The 18,946-nt window shown below is 41.2% G+C and overlaps 2 protein-coding genes across 3 annotated transcripts in view; both read left to right on the top strand.

The window, feature by feature from the left end:
• Window positions 1-4,357, top strand: part of LOC139390783 (diacylglycerol kinase theta-like) — a 31,793-nt gene extending 27,436 nt beyond the window's left edge. Inside the window, exons 22-23 of the mRNA XM_071138158.1 lie at window positions 819-971; window positions 1,110-4,357. Of these exons, the coding sequence (XP_070994259.1) occupies window positions 819-971; window positions 1,110-1,211 (255 nt within the window). The 3' untranslated portion in view covers window positions 1,212-4,357. The remainder of the gene's footprint in view (window positions 1-818; window positions 972-1,109) is intronic.
• A 1,710-nt stretch (window positions 4,358-6,067) lies between these two features.
• LOC139391083 (nuclear factor NF-kappa-B p105 subunit-like) overlaps window positions 6,068-18,946 on the top strand; it is a 31,297-nt gene continuing 18,418 nt past the window's right edge. The window contains exons 1-6 of one of the 2 annotated variants that reach the window (XM_071138592.1): window positions 6,068-6,237; window positions 12,715-12,838; window positions 13,434-13,474; window positions 13,761-13,836; window positions 15,160-15,206; window positions 15,358-15,456. In XM_071138592.1, coding sequence (XP_070994693.1) covers window positions 13,439-13,474; window positions 13,761-13,836; window positions 15,160-15,206; window positions 15,358-15,456 — 258 coding nt within the window. In that variant the 5' untranslated portion in view covers window positions 6,068-6,237; window positions 12,715-12,838; window positions 13,434-13,438. Of the gene's footprint in view, window positions 6,238-12,506; window positions 12,839-13,433; window positions 13,475-13,760; window positions 13,837-15,159; window positions 15,207-15,357; window positions 15,457-18,946 lie in introns of those variants that run through there. The other variant, XM_071138591.1, reaches the window with a different exon arrangement.

Here is an 18,946-nt window from a genome sequence, read left to right as displayed (position 1 = left end):
GCAGCATCATGGTTTGGGCTTGCTTTTCTTCAGCAGGGACAGGGAAGATGGTTAAAATTGATGGGAAGATGGATGGAGCCAAATACAGGACCATTCTGGAAGAAAACCTGATGGAGTCTGCAAAAGACCTGAGACTGGGACGGAGATTTGTCTTCCAACAAGACAATGATCCAAAACATAAAGCAAAATCTACAATGGAATGGTTCAAAAATAAACATATCCAGGTGTTAGAATGGCCAAGTCAAAGTCCAGACCTGAATCCAATCGAGAATCTGTGGAAAGAACTGAAAACTGCTGTTCACAAATGCTCTCCATCCAACCTCACTGAGCTCGAGCTGTTTAGCAAGGAGGAATGGGAAAAAATGTCAGTCTCTCGATGTGCAAAACTGATAGAGACATACCCCAAGCGACTTACAGCTGTAATCGCAGCAAAAGGTGGCGCTACAAAGTATTAACTTAAGGGGGCTGAATAATTTTGCACGCCCAATTTTTCAGTTTTTGATTTGTTAAAAAAGTTTGAAATATCCAATAAATGTCGTTCCACTTCATGATTGTGTCCCACTTGTTGTTGATTCTTCACAGAAAAATACAATTTTATATCTTTATGTTTGAAGCCTGAAATGTGGCAAAAGGTCGCAAAGTTCAAGGGGGCCGAATACTTTTGCAAGGCACTGTATGTCCTGATACCACAGAGAAGAGAGACATCAGTGCTAAAAATTATCCCAGTGTTTCAGAACGTTTTCTCCAGTGTACAGCGTTAAAATCAGGATACCACGAATGAGGTTTGTATACAGATATATCTGTGTTGTGTGGTCCAGGGCCAGGTGCAGGGCGGCATGCGTTCTGGGATCCGTCTCGCCCAGGGCAACTACGTGCGTATCACAGTGACCAAGCCCATCCCTGTGCAGGTGGATGGAGAGCCCTGGATCCAGGCCCCTGGAAATATCATCATATCTGCAGCAGGCCCAAAGGTAACAGCTTTTTCCTACTATAATGGGGCAAATAGTTACAACTTTACTGTGGTGTCCTTCACCATGGATGCAAATCTCCCATAGCTATCTATAAAGTAAAGCGCTGTTAAGCTATCGTGTCCTTGATGCTGTGTTCAGGTACGGATGCTGAGGAAGTCCAAACACAAACAGAAGAAGCAGCCTGCCAGCCTGAAAGAGAGGCGATCCGAAAGCCCTTCGTCCAGCGATGGGGGACACTGATGCCCCCCCCAACACCTGCTCCTTGGTGTCACCATGTGAGCATGGTGGCCTGTTGGCTGCTCTAAACAGCTGTGGCAGGGGCCCGTGTGCCCCATAGGCTCTCAGATGGTTTGCGTAGCTAGCACTGTCATCTCCTGGAGTGTTACATTGATAAAGGAGGAGATATCACAAGCATTTAGCAGTCCCTCTCATTCTCATCTTACTGCTGATCAATTTCACCTCTGTTGGGTTCGGTTGCCCCAGTTAAGATCATTCAGATTAGCTTCCTGTCTGATTTGTTAGTTTGTTTTATTTTTGCAGTCCTTCAGAGTTGGTATGGCCTGGCATTTATCGAAGACAAATACATTGTAACAATTGGCCGTGGTATTATCTGGTACTATAGCATTTGGTACCAGGTGGTTACAATGAGTCCCCAAGAAACCAAGAGGTGTTTATGGACAACATGTAATTACTGTGTTACCGTGTAATATCAAAGTAAATACCAGACGGTAAAATAAAGTGTCATTGTTGCTTTTTTAAAGTTCAGACATCAAGCTGCTTGCTGGATTAACGTCAAATAGTCTACTACTTGACAAATGACCTACTACTTGACAAATAGGCTACTACTTGACAAATAGGCTAGTACTTCGCAAATATTCTACTACTTGACAAATAGTCTCTTACTACTTGACAAATAGTTTAGTACTTGACAAATAGTTTAGTATTTGATTTGACAAAGTACTAGAATTAATGTAAAACAACAACTTACCAAAGTAAAAATGCTTACGTGTAGTATATTGGAGTGAAAAAAACTCACTATTTGCCTAAAACCCCACTAGCCATTCAATAACAATTCTAGGAAGTGCATGTGAGACATTGCATGTTATTTGATACGTACATGTTTCATTCAGTTGTAAAACTTTGAGGAAAATCGATATTCCAAGTGGAGACTTACGACAGTAGCCTCAGAAATATGCACATCCACACAGACAAACACACTCCCATCTTAATATTCAGTTAGTGCATACTCAAGTCTGTTGCCAAGTTCCTCCTATTGTTTATAATCTGTCTCTGTAGCAGTCACCCTCGCTGCAGAATAAGTACTCACCTCACTTAATGCCTCACAAATGTATTCCAGACATAAGTATCATTGTGTTTGAATGGAATCATAACTTGAATGTTGCACTCCATTTGTTGTCCTACATATCTTTGTTGCTGCTCATTTTTTTGTAGCTGATGGAATTAATGCAGGGAGGAGACCACCAGCCAATCCTAAATAGGCATTATAAACTAGAGAGACTTGTGTTGTATTTCTCCAGTCATTTGCTTGGCCTGGAGGTCATGTTTCATCCATAGTAGAGATGGTACGCCTGAGTACCTGTTCTCTTGTTGTCAGCACTTCGTCCGCATTCCTGGTGATGTAGAATTTATAAGAAATGCAGTCATGAAATGACTCCTTCATTTGAAGGAGGATCTCATATTTTACACTCCAGCTCATGTGATGTCGCTGGAACAGTATTTGATTGATTCTAAGTTGACTCACTTTTGTGACTTGGTGCTAGTGTGTAGCAAACCGTTTGAATCATTCACTCCACTAACAGCTTCGGGCCCTATTCAATCAAAACTGGTAAGCAGGTGTTGTGGTTGAGTCAGAATCTGTAGTCCTTTTATGCGGTCTGAAAGTATTTGTGAAAGCACAGTATTTCCAAGTTGCATTGACAGCTAACTGGGCTTGAATGAATAGGGTCCTAGACAGTTGGGTCCTCATGGCCCAGTAAACACACCCACTGTGGTGATTTCACCTGTGGTTCCTCATTGGCTGTGTTCCAATCATCGTAATTACTTTCTTTCCTTGTCTCTTCTCCTTCCTGAACACTAGTAAATGAAGGGCTTGGATAGGTACTCACCATACACCATAGAGACTTATGACAAGGACATGAACCCATTTTAGACTGAGGGGACACAGCTATTGTGTTGTGAAATGCATGTACAGTCAACAGCCTGTGTAAAAGAAAAACGGGAGTAAACATGGTGATGTTTTTAGCTGTTTAGCTCTAATATGAGAATGTCCATGTGTATTCCATTTAGAAGCATAAAGTGTTTCTGTGTATACAGTATGTGAAGACAAGGATTGGTTTTAGATCAATAAGTATCTTTGGTATCTGTCTTTGGTGTCAGTGGTCAGCTCTATTCTGCAGTGCTCATTGGGATAGTCCGTCTTTTACAACCATTGCTGTGAGGTTTTGTCACACCATAACTCCATCACCAAAAGCAATCCACTCCAAAGATAATACTCCAATAGGAATGCCCCTTTCACCCCTCTCATAAGACGGAAGAAAGTCCACACCAAGGGATGATTTGAATATACATGGAAGAAGTGATGACTGATTGCTGGCAAATGCATCAGCACACAGTTTGATGGCTATCAATCATAACATTTTTGTGTTTGCCCTAAAAGGTGCCATTATTTTTCATATTTTTTTTTATTTCTCCTCAATGTTGCCGCACTGAAAACTCCATAACAGCATTGCGTCAATGCCCAAGGTACTGTTTTGTGTTGAATGTCGCTTATGTGTATATCGTAGTAAGTTTACAGCTTCTGCATCATTTGTGCCTGTTGCTGTGCGATGAACCTTCAGGCCAAAGTGTCGTTCTGTGTTGTCATTAGACCTAACCTCCACGTGGTGCCTCATTCAAGTGCTTCTAGAACCTTGGTGGTATTACCTGTGTGTCAAAGTGTTTAACATGATGTGTGGTCCACTCCTGCTGGTGCAGTGATTGAATATCTTCATCTAGGCATTTTTAGACCATTTTGAGCTAATGTGCCTATAGATGACTTATGTTGTCAATTCTGTGTTTTTATTTGATTTGCCGTAATAAAGATATTTTACGTTTTTACCAAGTCTAAATAGCAGTTAAAAGCTAAATGAATAAATATGTATATTTTTGCAGACAAAAGCTGTTTTTAGTTTGAACTGTAAATTGCACTACAGGGTGACGGTATTGACGGTATTGTTTTACAGATGCTTTTAGGTGTTAAGTTTGGTTACTCTGATGTTTAAAAAACTAAATCTAAAGATATATGTGAAAATAACTAAAGATATATGAAAATATTCTGTGTAACAATTGTGTCCAGTTAAAATAAAATCAAGAAATGGGACATCTTATGTATTATTGTACCTGAGTTTTTATTGTAGTTGGGAAGTCATATCTGGGATACGGGAAGTCTGGGAAGTCTTGTCCGTGTCGAATACTACAAGGGAGAAACGGGTTGCACTTTTTTACGGTACTGAAGTCACCAGGTATTTTACATTGCATCAAGTAGAAAATAATTTGGTACCAGACAGTAGCAAACGTATAAGTGCTAGAAAGTGAATGCCATTTCTTTGTGGTGTGGCTCAGGCTTTGTTGGGCAACTGGCTGCCTGGCGAGGCCCCCTTTTCTAGGCGCGCAGATCAATTAGCCCCCATAAAACTCAAACTCAGTCGGGGTCTCAACTTTGAGAGTTAGAACAGTACACAAGGTGCAATTTCAAAATGTGGTTGCGCATCAGCAGTTAGTTTCTTGTTATGTCAGTCACTGACAGTCACTCAATTAGCCAGGTCAGCTAGAAATGTTTAGCTGGCTTGACCACTTTATCAATCTATCTACATGTGTAGTAATCATGTTTCAATTACCAACCGGGGGCCCCCATTGATTTTGTTAGTCACTCTCACTCATATATTAAAAATGGCAAACATTTCTCTCCATCCCATGGCAAAATAAGTAGAATTGCCTGAAATTTGTTTTCAAAATTGCAAAATAAATTCTCTAAGTCCCATGGCAAAATGTGTAGAATTGCAGGAAATGAATTCTAAAATGTATTTTTTCTCTTCTGTCACTTATGTACAGTGGGGCAAAAAAGTATTTAGTCAGCCACCAATTGGGCAAGTTCTCCCACTTAAAAAGATGACAGAGGCCTGTAATTTTCATCATAGGTACACTTCAACTATGACAGACAAAATGAGAAAAAAAATCCAGAAAATTACATTGTAGGATTTTTCATGAATTTATTTGCAAATGATGGTGGAGAATAAGTATTTACTACTTACTGGAAGTCGCTCTGGATAAGAGCGTCTGATAAATGACTAAAATGTAATGTAAAATGTTGTTAGTTAAGAATCCCAGCTTTACCATACTACTTAATGGTCACCAGGGGGCAGGTGCTACTATAGATATATGTATTACATGTTTTATTTAACCTTAATTTAACTAGGCAAGTCAGTTAAGAACAAATTCTTATTTACAATGACGGCCTACCAAAAGGCAAAAGGCCTCCTACGGGGGCTGGGATTAAAAATAAATAAAATATAAATATAGGACAAAACACACATCACAACAATGAACAACACAACATTACATAAAGAGAGACCTAAGACAACAACATAGCAAGGCAGCAACACATGACAACACAGCATGGTAGCAACACAACATAACAATAACAACATGGTAGAAACAACATAGTAGCACAAAACATGGTACAAACAGCACAAAGGGAAAGAAGGTAGAGACAATAATACATCACACAAAGCAGCCACAACTGTCAGTCAGAGTGTCCATGATTGAGTCTTTGAATGAAGAGATTGAGATAAAACTGTCCAGTTTGAGTGTTTGTTGCAGCTCGTTCCAGTCGCTAGCTGCAGTGAACTGAAAAGAGGAGCAACCCAGGGATGTGTGTGCTTCGGTGACCTTTAACAGAATGTGACTGGCAGAACAAGTGTTGTATGTGGAGGATGAGGGCTGTAGTAGATATCTCAGATAGGGGGGAGTGAGGCCTAAGAGGGGTTTATAAATAAGCATCAACCAGTGGGTCTTGTGACAGGTATAAAAAGATGACCATTTTACAGAGGAGTATAGAGTGCAGTGATGTGTCCTAAAAGGAGCATTGGTGGCAAATCTGATGGCCGAATGGTAAAGAACATCTAGCCGCTCGGGAGCACCCTTACCTGCCGATCTATAAATTATGTCTCTGTAATCTAGCATGGGAAGGACGGTCATCTGAATCAGGGTTAGTATGGCAGCTGGGGTGAAAGAGGAGTGATTATGATAGAGGAAACCAAGTCTAGATTTAACTTTAGCCTGCAGCTTTGATATGTGCTGAGAGAAGGACAGTGTAACGTCTAGCCATATGTAACAGTATAACTTTAGACCATCTCCTCGCCCATACCCGGGCGCGAACCAGGGACCCTCTGCACACATCAACAACAGTCACCCACAAAGTATCGTTACCCATCGCTCCACAAAAGCAGAGCAAGGGGAACCACTACTTCAAGGTCTCAGAGCAAGTGACGTCACCGATTGAAACGCTATTAGTGCGCACCACCGCTAACTAGCTAGCCATTTCACATCGGTTACACATACACTCAAGTACTTGTACGAGGTGACTACCTCAAGTTCTAAACCCTCAGAGGTAGTAAAAACACCTGTGGGGAGAGGGGCATTCTTCTTACCAAACCACATTACCTTTGTTTTGTTCAGAACAAGTTTAAGGGTAGAGAGCTTGTTGGACACTAAGAAAGCTTTGTTGTAGAGCATTTAACACAACATCCGGGGAGGTGCCAGCTGAGTATAAGACTATCATCTGCATATACAGTGCCTTGCGAAAGTATTCGGCCCCCTTGAACTTTGCGACCTTTTGCCACATTTCAGGCTTCAAACATAAAGATATAAAACTGTATTTTTTTGTGAAGAATCAACAACAAGTGGGACACAATCATGAAGTGGAACGACATTTATTGGATATTTCAAACTTTTTTAACAAATCAAAAACTGAAAAATTGGGCGTGCAAAATTATTCAGCCCCTTTACTTTCAGTGCAGCAAACTCTCTCCAGAAGTTCAGTGAGGATCTCTGAATGATCCAATGTTGACCTAAATGACTGTATTTTTTTGTGAAGAATCAACAACAAGTGGGACACAATCATGAAGTGGAACGACATTTATTGGATATTTCAAACTTTTTTAACAAATCAAAAACTGAAAAATTGGGCGTGCAAAATTATTCAGCCCCTTTACTTTCAGTGCAGCAAACTCTCTCCAGAAGTTCAGTGAGGATCTCTGAATGATCCAATGTTGACCTAAATGACTATGATGATAAATACAATCCACATGTGTGTAATCAGGTCTCCGTAAAAATGCACCTGCACTGTGATAGTCTCAGAGGTCCGTTAAAAGCGCAGAGAGCATCATGAAGAACAAGGAACACACCAGGCAGGTTCGAGATACTGCTGTGAAGAAGTTTAAAGCCGGATTTGGATACAATAAGATTTCCCAAGCTTTAAACATCCTAAGGAGCACTGTGCAAGCGATAATATTGAAATGGAAGGAGTATCAGACCACTGCAAATCTACCAAGACCTGGCCGTCCCTCTAAACTTTCAGCTCATACAAGGAGAAGACTGATCAGAGATGCAGCCAAGAGGCCCATGATCACTCTGGATGAACTGCAGAGATCTACAGCTGAGGTGGGAGACTCTGTCCATAGGTCAACAATCAGTCGTATATTGCACAAATCTGGCCTTTATGGAAGAGTGGCAAGAAGAAAGCCATTTCTTAAAGATATCCATAAAAAGTGTTGTTTAAAGTTTGCCACAAGCCACCTGGGAGACACCAAATGTGTGGAAGAAGGTGCTCTGGTCAGATGAAACCAAAATTGAACTTTTTGGCAACAATGCAAAACGTTATGTTTGGCGTGGGGCCTAGGATTGAGCCTTGGGGTACTCCCTTGGTGACAGGAGGTGGCTGAGACAGCAGATTTTCTGACTTTATACACTGCACTATTTAAGAGAGGTACTTAGAAAACCAAGCCAAAGACCCCTCAGAGACACCAATACTCCTTAGCGGCCCACAAGAATGGAATGGTCTACCATATCAAAAGCTTTGGCCAAGTCAATAAAAATAGCAGCACAACATTGCTTAGAATCAAGGGCAATGGTGACATCATTGAGGACCTTTAAGGTTGCAGTGACACATTCATAACCTGAGCGGAAACCAGATTGCATACCCGAGAGAATACTATAGACATCAAGAAAGCCAGTCAGGGGCCTCCTGGGTGGCGCAGTGGTTAAGGGCGCTGTACTGCAGCGCCAGCTGTGCCATCAGAGACTCTGGGTTCGCGCCCAGGCTCTGTCGTAACCGGCCGCGACCGGAAGGTCTGTGGGGCACAATTGGCCTAGCGTTGTCCGGGTTAGGGAGGGCTTGGCCGGTAGGGATGTCCTTGTCTCATTGCGTACCAGTGACTCCTGTGGCGGGCCGGGCGCAGTGTGCGCTAACCAAGGTTGCCAGGTGCACAGTGTTTCCTTCGACACATTGGTGCGGCTGGCTTCTGGGTTGGATGTGCGCTGTGTTAAGAAGCAGTGCGGGTTGTGTATCAGAGGACGCAAGACCTCGCAAGACCACGCAAGACTCTCCGTAGCCCGTACGGGAGTTGTAGCAATGAGACAAGAAAAAACAATTGGATACCACGAAGTTGGGGAGAAAAAGGGGTAAAATTCAACAACAACAAAAAAGAAAGCCAGTCAGTTGATTATTGACAAGTTTTTCCAACACTTGATCAACAGGGATTTCAATTTTGCCCTGTTGATCAAGTGTTGGAAAAACTTGTCAATAATCAACTGACTGGCTTTCTTTTTTTTGTTGTTGAATTTTACCCCTTTTTCTCCCCAACTTCGTGGTATCCAATTGTTTTTTCTTGTCTCATTGCTACAACTCCCGTACGTACGGGCTCAGGAGAGTCTTGCGTGGTCTTGCGAGGTCTTGCGTCCTCTGATACACAACCCTTATAGGACATTCCATTCATTACGCCGATTATTTTGCAAAAACTTTCTTAAACAGAATGAAACGGGAGGGAAACTCTAGTTGCAACTGTTTTGGACTGATGATTATAGATTGCAAAGAAGAAGTTGAATATACTGCTACGTCACTGGGTATTTCACTGCGGTCAAGTGAGCCGACACGCGAAAAACGCATGGTGCGTTCAACACAAGTGGGAACTCGAAAGAAAACCGAGGACAAATCATGACGTCAGTGATCTTAACGTCGGAAAGTCTGAGCTCTAGAAAGAGGCCCGAGTTCCCGACTTGGAATTTCGAGTTGGATGACCGTTCAAACCGAATTGCCCCAGTCGGAGCTCGTTTTTTTTTCACGTTTCAGTTATCTTGAATTCCGAGCTCCAAGTTTTTTTGAACGCGGCAGCAGTCAAGCTATATGCGCTTAGCTTCCTCCTGAATTTGGTGCGTGAATACACAACACTTTACGGCATCGCGTATTTTCTTGTAAGGATAGAGCAGATAGACAATAGCTACAAATCATTCCAATCAAACAGTTTGAAGCACAGGTATATTCAATCGTCCATAATCGAAATTATACCAAATCGTTTATTTCATTTTGGCTCCTTTTGAAAATGTACTTTGATATCACGGGTAGCGAGAGGCTGCAGTAGCCTAACAAGGGTGCTGTTTAGCAAATGTTCAATTGTGAAAGCAAGACGTGTTTACAGTCATGACATAATATACACACACACACACTAACACGCACACACACAGAGCAAGATATATTTGAGCTTAATATGTTTTCTTTGTATTTCATTTTTGATACATTATATAATTATTGTTAGTGTTAACTAACTACATTTAGTTGATCTGTCCCACATTCTTTATCTTTATCTTTTTTTAAAGTATTGAACAAAAATATAAATGCAACATGCAGCATTTTCAACGATTTTACTGAGTTACAGTTCATATAAGGAAATCAGTCAATTGGAATAAATGTATTAGGACCTAATCAATGGATTTAACATGACTGGGCAGGGGTGCAGCCATGGGTGGGCCTGGGAGGGTACAGGCCCACCCACTTAAAATTGGTTCTTAACTGATTTGCCTAGTTAAATAAAGGTTAAATACAATTAAATAAAACGTAGCAGCCATGTCCAGCCAATCAGAATTAGTTTTTCCCCACAAAAGAGCTTTATTACAGACAGAAATACTTCTCAGTTTCATCAGCTGTCCGGGTGGCTTGACTCAGACGATTGCACGCTCCCTCAAAACTTGAGACAGCTGTGACATTGTGTTGTGTGACACAACTGCAGATTTTTAGAGTGGCCTTTTATTGTCCCCAGCACAAGGTGCACCTGTGTAATGATCATGCTGTTTTATCAGCTTCTTGATATGCTCCACCTGTCAGGTGGATGGATCATCTTGGCAAAGGAGAAATGCTCACTAACAGGGATGTGGAAAAATGCTCACTAACAGGGATGTGGAGAAATGCTCACTAACAGGGATGTGGAGAAATGCTCACTAACAGGGATGTAAATACATTTCACTTAATTTGAGATAAATAATATTTTTGTAGGTCTGGAACATTTCTGGGAACTTTTATTTCAGCTCATGAAACATGGGACCAACACTTTACATGTTGTGTTTATATTTTTGCTCAGTATTGTTATATTACAGTGAACTTTGATGACGCCTATGTAAAAAATCTATATAAAATAGCTGTAAAAATGGCTGTTATACTTTTTTTTTCTTTTTTATGCGTGACACTAGTAGATCATTAATCCAGTGTGATGACCATTTTATGCCAGTTTAAAATATTGGTTAAATAATTGGTTATTCTACACTGAGTGTACAAAACATTAGGAACACCTTCCTAATATTGATGCACCCACATTTGCCCTCAGAATCATTCGTCGTGGCATGGACTCTACAAGGTGTTGAAAGCGTAACACAGGGATGCTGACCAATGTTGACTCCAATGCTTCCCACGGTTGTGTCAAGTTGGCTGGATGTCCTTTGGGTGGTGGACCATTCTTGATACACACGGGAAACTGTTGAGAGTGAAAAACCCAACAGCGTTGCAGTTCTTGACACAAACCGGTGAGCCTGGCATCTACTACCATATCCCTTTCAAAGGCACTTACATCTTTTGTCTTGCCCATTCACCCCGCACACATACACAAAAATCCTTCTTTAACCTGTCTCCTGCCCTTCATCTACACTGAGTGAAGTGGATTTAACATGTGACATCAATAAGGGATCATAGTTTTCACCTGGATTCACCTGGTCAGTCTATGTCATGGAAATGTTTTGTATACTCAGTATATTAAAGTGAACTTTTGAGGGTATGTAACTCAAGTTTTCCACAGACAAAATGTCTGATAAACATATTTTGAGATGTGAGCCACTAGTAGATAATTAATCCAGTGTGATGACTGTTGCATACCATACGATGTCCATATTATGCCCGTTTAAAGATGTTTTGTCACATGTGAGCCACTAATGGATCAATCATCCATTGTCATCAATATCGCAAAGCATAACATGCTCATATTATGCCAGTTCCAAGATGGGAAAATACTTGCTTTGTCCTATTATCGTGAACTTTGAGGGATTCTAATTCAACTGTAACACAGTAAAAATGGATGGTAAAAATGTTGTCACGTGTGCTACTTAATTTAAATCATTTTAACGATTTTTTATAAATTTAATGAAATTATATATGTTATAGCTTGAAAACAAATCTAAGCCTGTACAGTGAGTTGGTTCTCTCTTCCAGCGGTCAGGTTGGAGTCTCTTCTGCTCCTCTTCTGTTAATTGGCTTCAATGGTGTACATCCTCCTTTCTTCTCACCTTCTTCAAATTCTCCCCCGACATCACAAGGAAGCAATGGTGCGCCATGTTAATCACACTGTATTACTGATATACTAGTGACACTCGTCACAAAATGTTTACCATCCATATTTACTGTGTTAAAAAATGTCACTGTAATATAGAGTAAATGTATTTTTCCAATCTTGTAGCTGGCATAGTATGGGCCTTGTATGGTTTATAAAGATACCATTTTGTTGAGGATAGATCAAACACATGTAGTTATTTAACACTTTAAACACAATTCTAAACTCTCTTTAATGAAATACAAAGAAAAATGAAGAAAAACATCACGCTCACTTAGATTTTGCTGTGAAACTATGTGTGTGTGTGTGTGTGTGTACTGTGTTTGTATGTCATGACTGTAAACACATCTTGCTTTCACAATTTAACATTTGTTAATTAAACAGCACACACGCTAGGCTACTGCAGCTTCTGCAGCCATACTCTACCCGGAATATCAAAGAAAGTTTTGATAAAGCGAGAAATTTTATAATTTTGATTATGGAAGATTAAATACGTGTGCTTCAAACGGTTTGCTTGGGATGATTTGTAGCTATCGTCTCCATCTGTGCATGAAAGTGCATCCTACTCAGTTTCAGAAAACACGTGATACCCTAAAGTGTTGTGTATTCGCGCATCGAAATTCAGGAGTAAAGTCAAACGCAGATGGCTTAGCTGCGATTTGCGAGTGTCGGCTCACTTGACCGCAGTGAAATTTCTAGTGGGGAAGTCAAGTGTCTGAACAACTGTATAAGTCGATGTCCTTTGTTAGCTAGTACTGACATATTTAGTTGTGTGTAATATGAACAATTTACCATAGATACTGTCCATGTTTGATTAGGTCAAATGAGTTCAGGTCGCAAGCATGGCGCAATAATGTGCAAAACTCGACTCAACTGATTGGATTGGGACTGCCATTGCCTTGGACTTTCATGTTGATGTAGGAATCACATTTGTGACCGAAGGTAAGCATTGGCTACAATGTTTCAATTAAATGAGTAACTAAGTTAGAAAGTTTATTGATAGTTAGCTTAGCTACCGTTAGCTGGTATAACTTTGCTAGCAAGTCAGTTAGGTAGCTAGCCTTGTCCACTTCCTCTTTATTAGCCAGTTAGCATGTATGCTAGCCAACTAAAATAGTATAATCGACTAGCATGTTTGCTAGCCACAATCAAACAATGTAGTTAGCTAGTTAGCTAAGTAAAGCCAATAAAGCCAGTTTGCTCTTCTTTATTTAGTCATTATTGGGCTATTGGAAAATGTACTTAAATTAGCTAAAGCAACACCCTCTCTTATCTTGACACTGGTTTTAGTTAGCTATTAAACTTGAACTGGCTAGTTAGCTAAGTGGTTTATGCACAGAGCATTACCAGTAGCAAATCCAAATGTAACGAGAACTGTTTAATCAGGCCGTATTTGAGATTGGGTCAGATGCAGGAAATCAAGGGTATCTTTAATTCCGGTAAGTAATTTGATATAACTGTATGTAATATCCATATGTGTACTATTGCTTTATAAGCCATTACTTTTCTCAAGGTCTTTGTCTTTCTTCTCTCTCAGATACAATGGCAGAAGAGGAGCCTTACCTACCTCACCAACCGGTAAGCTAGGTGTTTCATGTCCACGCAATGTCGACACTGAATCTCTGTATTTGTCATATATGCATTGTAGACTTTATCTTTTGTCACTGAGTTTTAAGAAGAAATCGATTAACCTATGAACATATAGCACATCAGAACAACAGCCCATATTAAAGGAGAGGTTAACACGGTGGCTAAAGATGTCTCTTCATCTGACATAGGTTTGCCAGTGTCTCTTTCATAGATATTAGTCATACATTTCTACATTTGTCATTGAAATTAGATTCTCTCTTGTCTTTTCTTGTAGTACAACTTTGACATAGATCCACTATGGGATCCCCTGAATTTCCCTCCCATGTCACACTCCAACTCACTCCGGACAGGTAAGAAGTCATGACCCCCTTTATAAACCCATTATGAGCTATATTGATTACCTGCACCCATCTATCCCCTTCAGATATGCCCCATGTTTAGGCCTTTATAACCCAAATAGAGATGAAATGGGCCTAACTAAAGATGTAATTTAATGAAAGCCTAAAATTGGAGAGTACTTTCACTGTAGAGAGTAAGCTCTTCCTTGCCACCTCTGTTCTTTTATGGAAAAAGCTGTTTTTCTGAACTCAGTTTCATGATGTCATGATATTGCAGAGTTGTAATGTAGACATAAAGTGTACTTCTCCTTCTCTGTGCTTTCACTTCTCCTTTGGTCTCAAGAGGGCTGTTTTAAAACCAAGGTTTAAGTGAGACTAGTAGTGGATGTTTATGCAAGAGTGGTTGTGGGAATGGGCCAATAGGGTTCAAGGTACTGCTGCTGTCTGCCTTTATGAACTGCCCAGACATGAAGCTGTGAAAGACCATCAACTGTGAACAGCAAGATCTCTACAGTTGTTTTTGTGTTCAAAGCGACATTGAGATTGTTGTTTGTAATGAAAAGAGCTATATAAAATACATCTATTTTATTACTACTTTCTTGGGGGATACCCATCTCTGTACCCAGAACTGGCATATTCAAGAGCAGTCTAGATGAATGGACATACCCGATAAGCTACTTCATTAATCTTACAAGTATGGATCAAGACATCTTGTGACAGTGCAATGCTCCATTTTTAGAGCTGAAGGAAAATGTCACATTTGAATGTCTGGATGAAGGTTGTCTGTTCTATAGAGATCTGAAGCCGAACATCATTTGGCAGATGAGGTTCTTGATTGAGGTTATGTCAGTGGGAGGATGTGGCTTAGGCAGCGGGCCCTACATTAGGCAGGAAGGGGAAGAGGCTCGCTCAGCTAAGTTGTTTGAGGAGGAAGATGTTCTGAGACAGAGAGCAGAAGATGTTTTGTTGACACGGACGATAGCCCTGGCCTTCATTCCTAAAAGGTTCACACCCTTTGTCAGTGTTGCTTCTTATCTGACTTTAAATACATCCTCTACCACAGCACCTGGGGAAAAGTAATATGCTTGTTTAGTAGAGGGAAGGTCCTGGAGAGCTAGGCTACTGGCTGTGCAGGATTTTGTTCCAGCGCCACTCTAACACCTGATTCCGCTAGTCAATGTCCTCACTGGCAGCTCATTAGTTCACAAAATTGTCTGTGCTAGAGCAGGGCTGGAACAAAAGCCTGTATGCACACCCAGTACAGAAGCTCTCCAGGAGGAGGGTTGGCCAGTCCTGCTGTAAAACTAACGTAAACCATTGTTTATTTGTTCTTAGTTACAGCAGATGGGCCCTACCTCCAAATCATTGAACAGCCTAAACAGGTAACCCTTTTCATCATTGTGCTCCTTCTTTCAGTTACACCACAGGCTACGTAAACAAGCTAGACTCCAAAATCGAATTTAATCACATTTCAAAGTGGTATTGAAAAGTGTTCAGTTGAGTGTCATTAAAGGTATTCTATGTCTATTCTAGCGGGGCTTCAGGTTTCGTTATGGCTGTGAGGGACCTTCTCACGGCGGGCTACCAGGGGCCTCTAGTGAGAAGAACAGAAAGTCCTATCCCAATATCAAGGTAAGATCCACCAACATGTCCTTCCTTATGTCATAATTTCCTTCCTTTTTTCCTTCATGCTTTCCATCCTTCCTTCGTCCTTTCTTTCCTTAGTTATTTCCCTTCTCCCCTCCTTTACTTTCTTCGTTCTGTTCTCTTATTGCCTGCTGTCTGTCCTTCACTCCTTCCTTCCATCCTTTATTATCATGTTTTTTACCCCTTTTTCTCCCAAATTTCATGGTATCCAATTGGTAGTTAGTCTTGTTCCATCGCTGCAACTCCCTTACAGACTCAGGAGAGGCGAAGGTCGAGAGCTGTGCGTCCTCCGAAACACAACCAGCCACACTGCTTCTTGACACAATGCTTGCTTAGCCCGGAAGCCAGCCGCACCAACGTGTCGGATGAAACTCCGTCCACCTGGCGACCGTGTCAGAGTGCATTACGCCCGGCCCGCCACAGGAGTTTCTAGACAACCCAACCGGCCAATTGCGTGCTGCCTCATGGGCTCCCGGTCACGGCTGGATGCAACACAGCCAGGGATCGAACAAGGATCTGTAGTAACGTAGCTAGCACTGTGATGTAGTTCCTGCGCCACTCGAGAGGCCCCCTGCCTTTGATCCTCCAACTGAACAAGCAGAAGTAGGAATTCTGCTTGCGATTCCTAGGAATTTATGTGTTTGAGATTTAATAGTTTTTTTCATGCATAAACTGAAAAAGTTATGATCAGTTCCGCTTGTATTTCAAACTAACATTTACAGGCCCACCCTGACAGAAATCCATTCATGGCATACAAATATATCCAGTCTCACTCACACACCACAAATATTAATTTATCTTAGACAATTTGAACTATGTTCTGAATAAACTCTGGGAAATCCCCTCTTCTCGTGTCGCCACATATTTTCTTCAAGTAGTAGGAGTAGGTGTTGTCACTTTCTCCAACCTCTCATTTGCATAGAGTGCTTTTAAAAAAATAGATTTGAACCTTTGTGACAGTAACACTCAAGCTCCTAACTGAGCCTGTCACTCAGCCAGTCAGCCAGCCAGTCAAGCAAGACCTTACGATTCAGTAATTTAGTCATTAAGTCGTTATGAATGACCTAGCTGCACAGGCTAAGAGCCAATAACCCTGAGAGCACATTTTTGAAAATTAGGTGTTTGAAAACAGGTATATAAACCTGACCTGCCATTTACTTTGTTTCAAGCCTTTTGGGATTTTCCTCCTGTGTCATAGGGGTAATTACTAGGAACTGTTGAGTGGCGTCTCCGACAGGAAACAGTATTTTCAGCTCGCCCCCACGATCTCAGACAGACTCAGACATGAAACGACTGCCTCAGAGCGAAGAAAGTATTGTCTCTCAAACCTGTTCTAGAGGTTGTGCAGGCACATGTAGCCCACTGCCTATGTTGTGCATCTGTACAAAGAAGACACACAGTGCATTGATATATGAGTTCTGTTTCTGTGCCACATACATGCTCCCCTATGTATTTATTTGGACGGTGAAGCTAAAGCTTTTAATATGACTCTATACTCTAGCCTTTGGGATTGAGATCAAATGTTTCATATGCGGCGACAGTACAGAATGTCTGAGTTCTCCACAAGTCAGTGCTTGCATCCATCCCTGGAGGGGCAATTTAAATTGAATCTGATCTGCAAGACAAGGACAACAAAATAGCATTCTCACTGCATCCTCACTTTTCACCTTGTAAGATAACCCAAATAGGTAACCAAGGGAGGAATTATATTCTAGTCCGTATATTCTAGAAAGCCGGATATGTATATGCTGTGGCTATAGACTGGGTTGAGGAAAAATACATTTGAGCGCAAGAGCAGGCTAGAGATTGTTTTCTAGGTAGACAACTTCAAAATGTGTTTTCAGTCTCACCCTCTGGCTACTGCACCTAACGACACAGGCTGTTTTTAGGAACTGGGTTGGTTTTGTATGTAGGCCAATTTTGTCTCGGGGAACCAGAAAGAGGCGAAATGAAGGCCTAGTTCAGTGGCATTTGTCTACAGCAGGGTTTCCCAAACTCGGTCCTGGGCCCCCCCGGTACACGTTTTGTTTTTCTCCCTAGCACTACACCGTTGATTCAAATAACCAACTCCTCATCAAACGTTCATTATTTGAATCATCTCTGTAGTTGCTAAGGCAAAAACCAAAATGTGCACCTGGGGGGAGGGGGCCCAGGACTGAGTTTGGAAACCCTGGTCTACAGTGTGGTATTAATTTTGACCAGGAAGCATGTGTAAGATTTCAAAGTGGTTAGATGGCATACCTTTACCTCCCCCTGTGTCCATTACATATGTTGTTATCCATAAGCTCATAGCATACATAAGTCACTCCCAGAGTTAATCATTTATTTGATGCGTCATTGTTGCTGTATTGAATTAATGTTATCAGCCTTTGACAGATCAAGAATGTTGTTTACATTCTATTGTTAGATCTAGACTATCTATGTCGGCTTCCTTTTAGTCAGAACAGAACTCTGAGACGTTGGTCTGTGTGTCATAGAAAGTGATTCAACTGCATGAAATACATATCTGATCACTGAAGAGAAATGCACATTCTCTTTTCTGTGAAGAATTTGTGACGGGTAAGCTGAGGGGTTCCCCGTGACGGGTAAACCGAGGAGTTTTGGATTGGCTGGGAATCTTTAGTTGAACTTGACCTTTTACCGTTGTTTGAAAATAGATCTGGTGGCGTATGAATAAGTGTGCAAAGACTGAGGTACCCAACCTACCCTAACCCTGAGTGTCAACTTGAGCCATGTGGAACACTGTTTTCATCCATCCTTTCCTTCATGTTTTCATTTGGTCGATTCATCACTCAGATATTGTTTACCATTTGGACTGGCATTTTCAACCATTTTGAATGCTTGTTGCGTGTGATTGTATGCGTGTGTTTTGTTGATGCAAGAGAGACTAATTTTCCCCGTAGAGAAAGTGTCTGAATAACCACATGATACACACAACACAGTGACCATCACACTGCAGCTCCTAACTGAGCCTCACTCAGCCAGCCATTACATTTCAGTAATTTAGTCATTAAGTCGTTATGAATTAACTAGCTGCACAGGCTAAGAGCCAATAACCCTGAGAGTACATTTTAGATTTTTCTAAATTGTATTTCCTTACACAAAAAACCACACTACCATGCTATGTAAGCAGGAGAGCGCGTAGCAGTCTGGCTATAACCCAAATAGGTAACCAAGGGAGGAGTTGTATTCTAGTCCTTATATTCTAGAAAACCTTATATGTACTCTACCTTTCAAAAGTTTGGGGTGACTTAGAAATGTCCTCTAATGATCAATTAGCCTTTTAAACACCGGTCTCAACGTTAACAGTAAGGAGGCGACTCCGGGATGCTGGCCTTCTAGGCAGAGTTGCAAAGAAAAAGCCATATCTCAGACTGGCCAATAAAAATAAGATTAAGATGGGCAAAAAAACACAGACACTGGACAGATGAACTAAGCCTAGAAGGCCAGCATCCCAGAGTTGCCTCTTCACTGT

The sequence above is a fragment of the Oncorhynchus clarkii genome, chromosome 31, assembly GCF_045791955.1.
Source record: "Oncorhynchus clarkii lewisi isolate Uvic-CL-2024 chromosome 31, UVic_Ocla_1.0, whole genome shotgun sequence".
Taxonomy (NCBI): Eukaryota; Metazoa; Chordata; class Actinopteri; order Salmoniformes; family Salmonidae; genus Oncorhynchus; species Oncorhynchus clarkii.
This window is presented reverse-complemented; position numbering and strand designations above follow the sequence as displayed.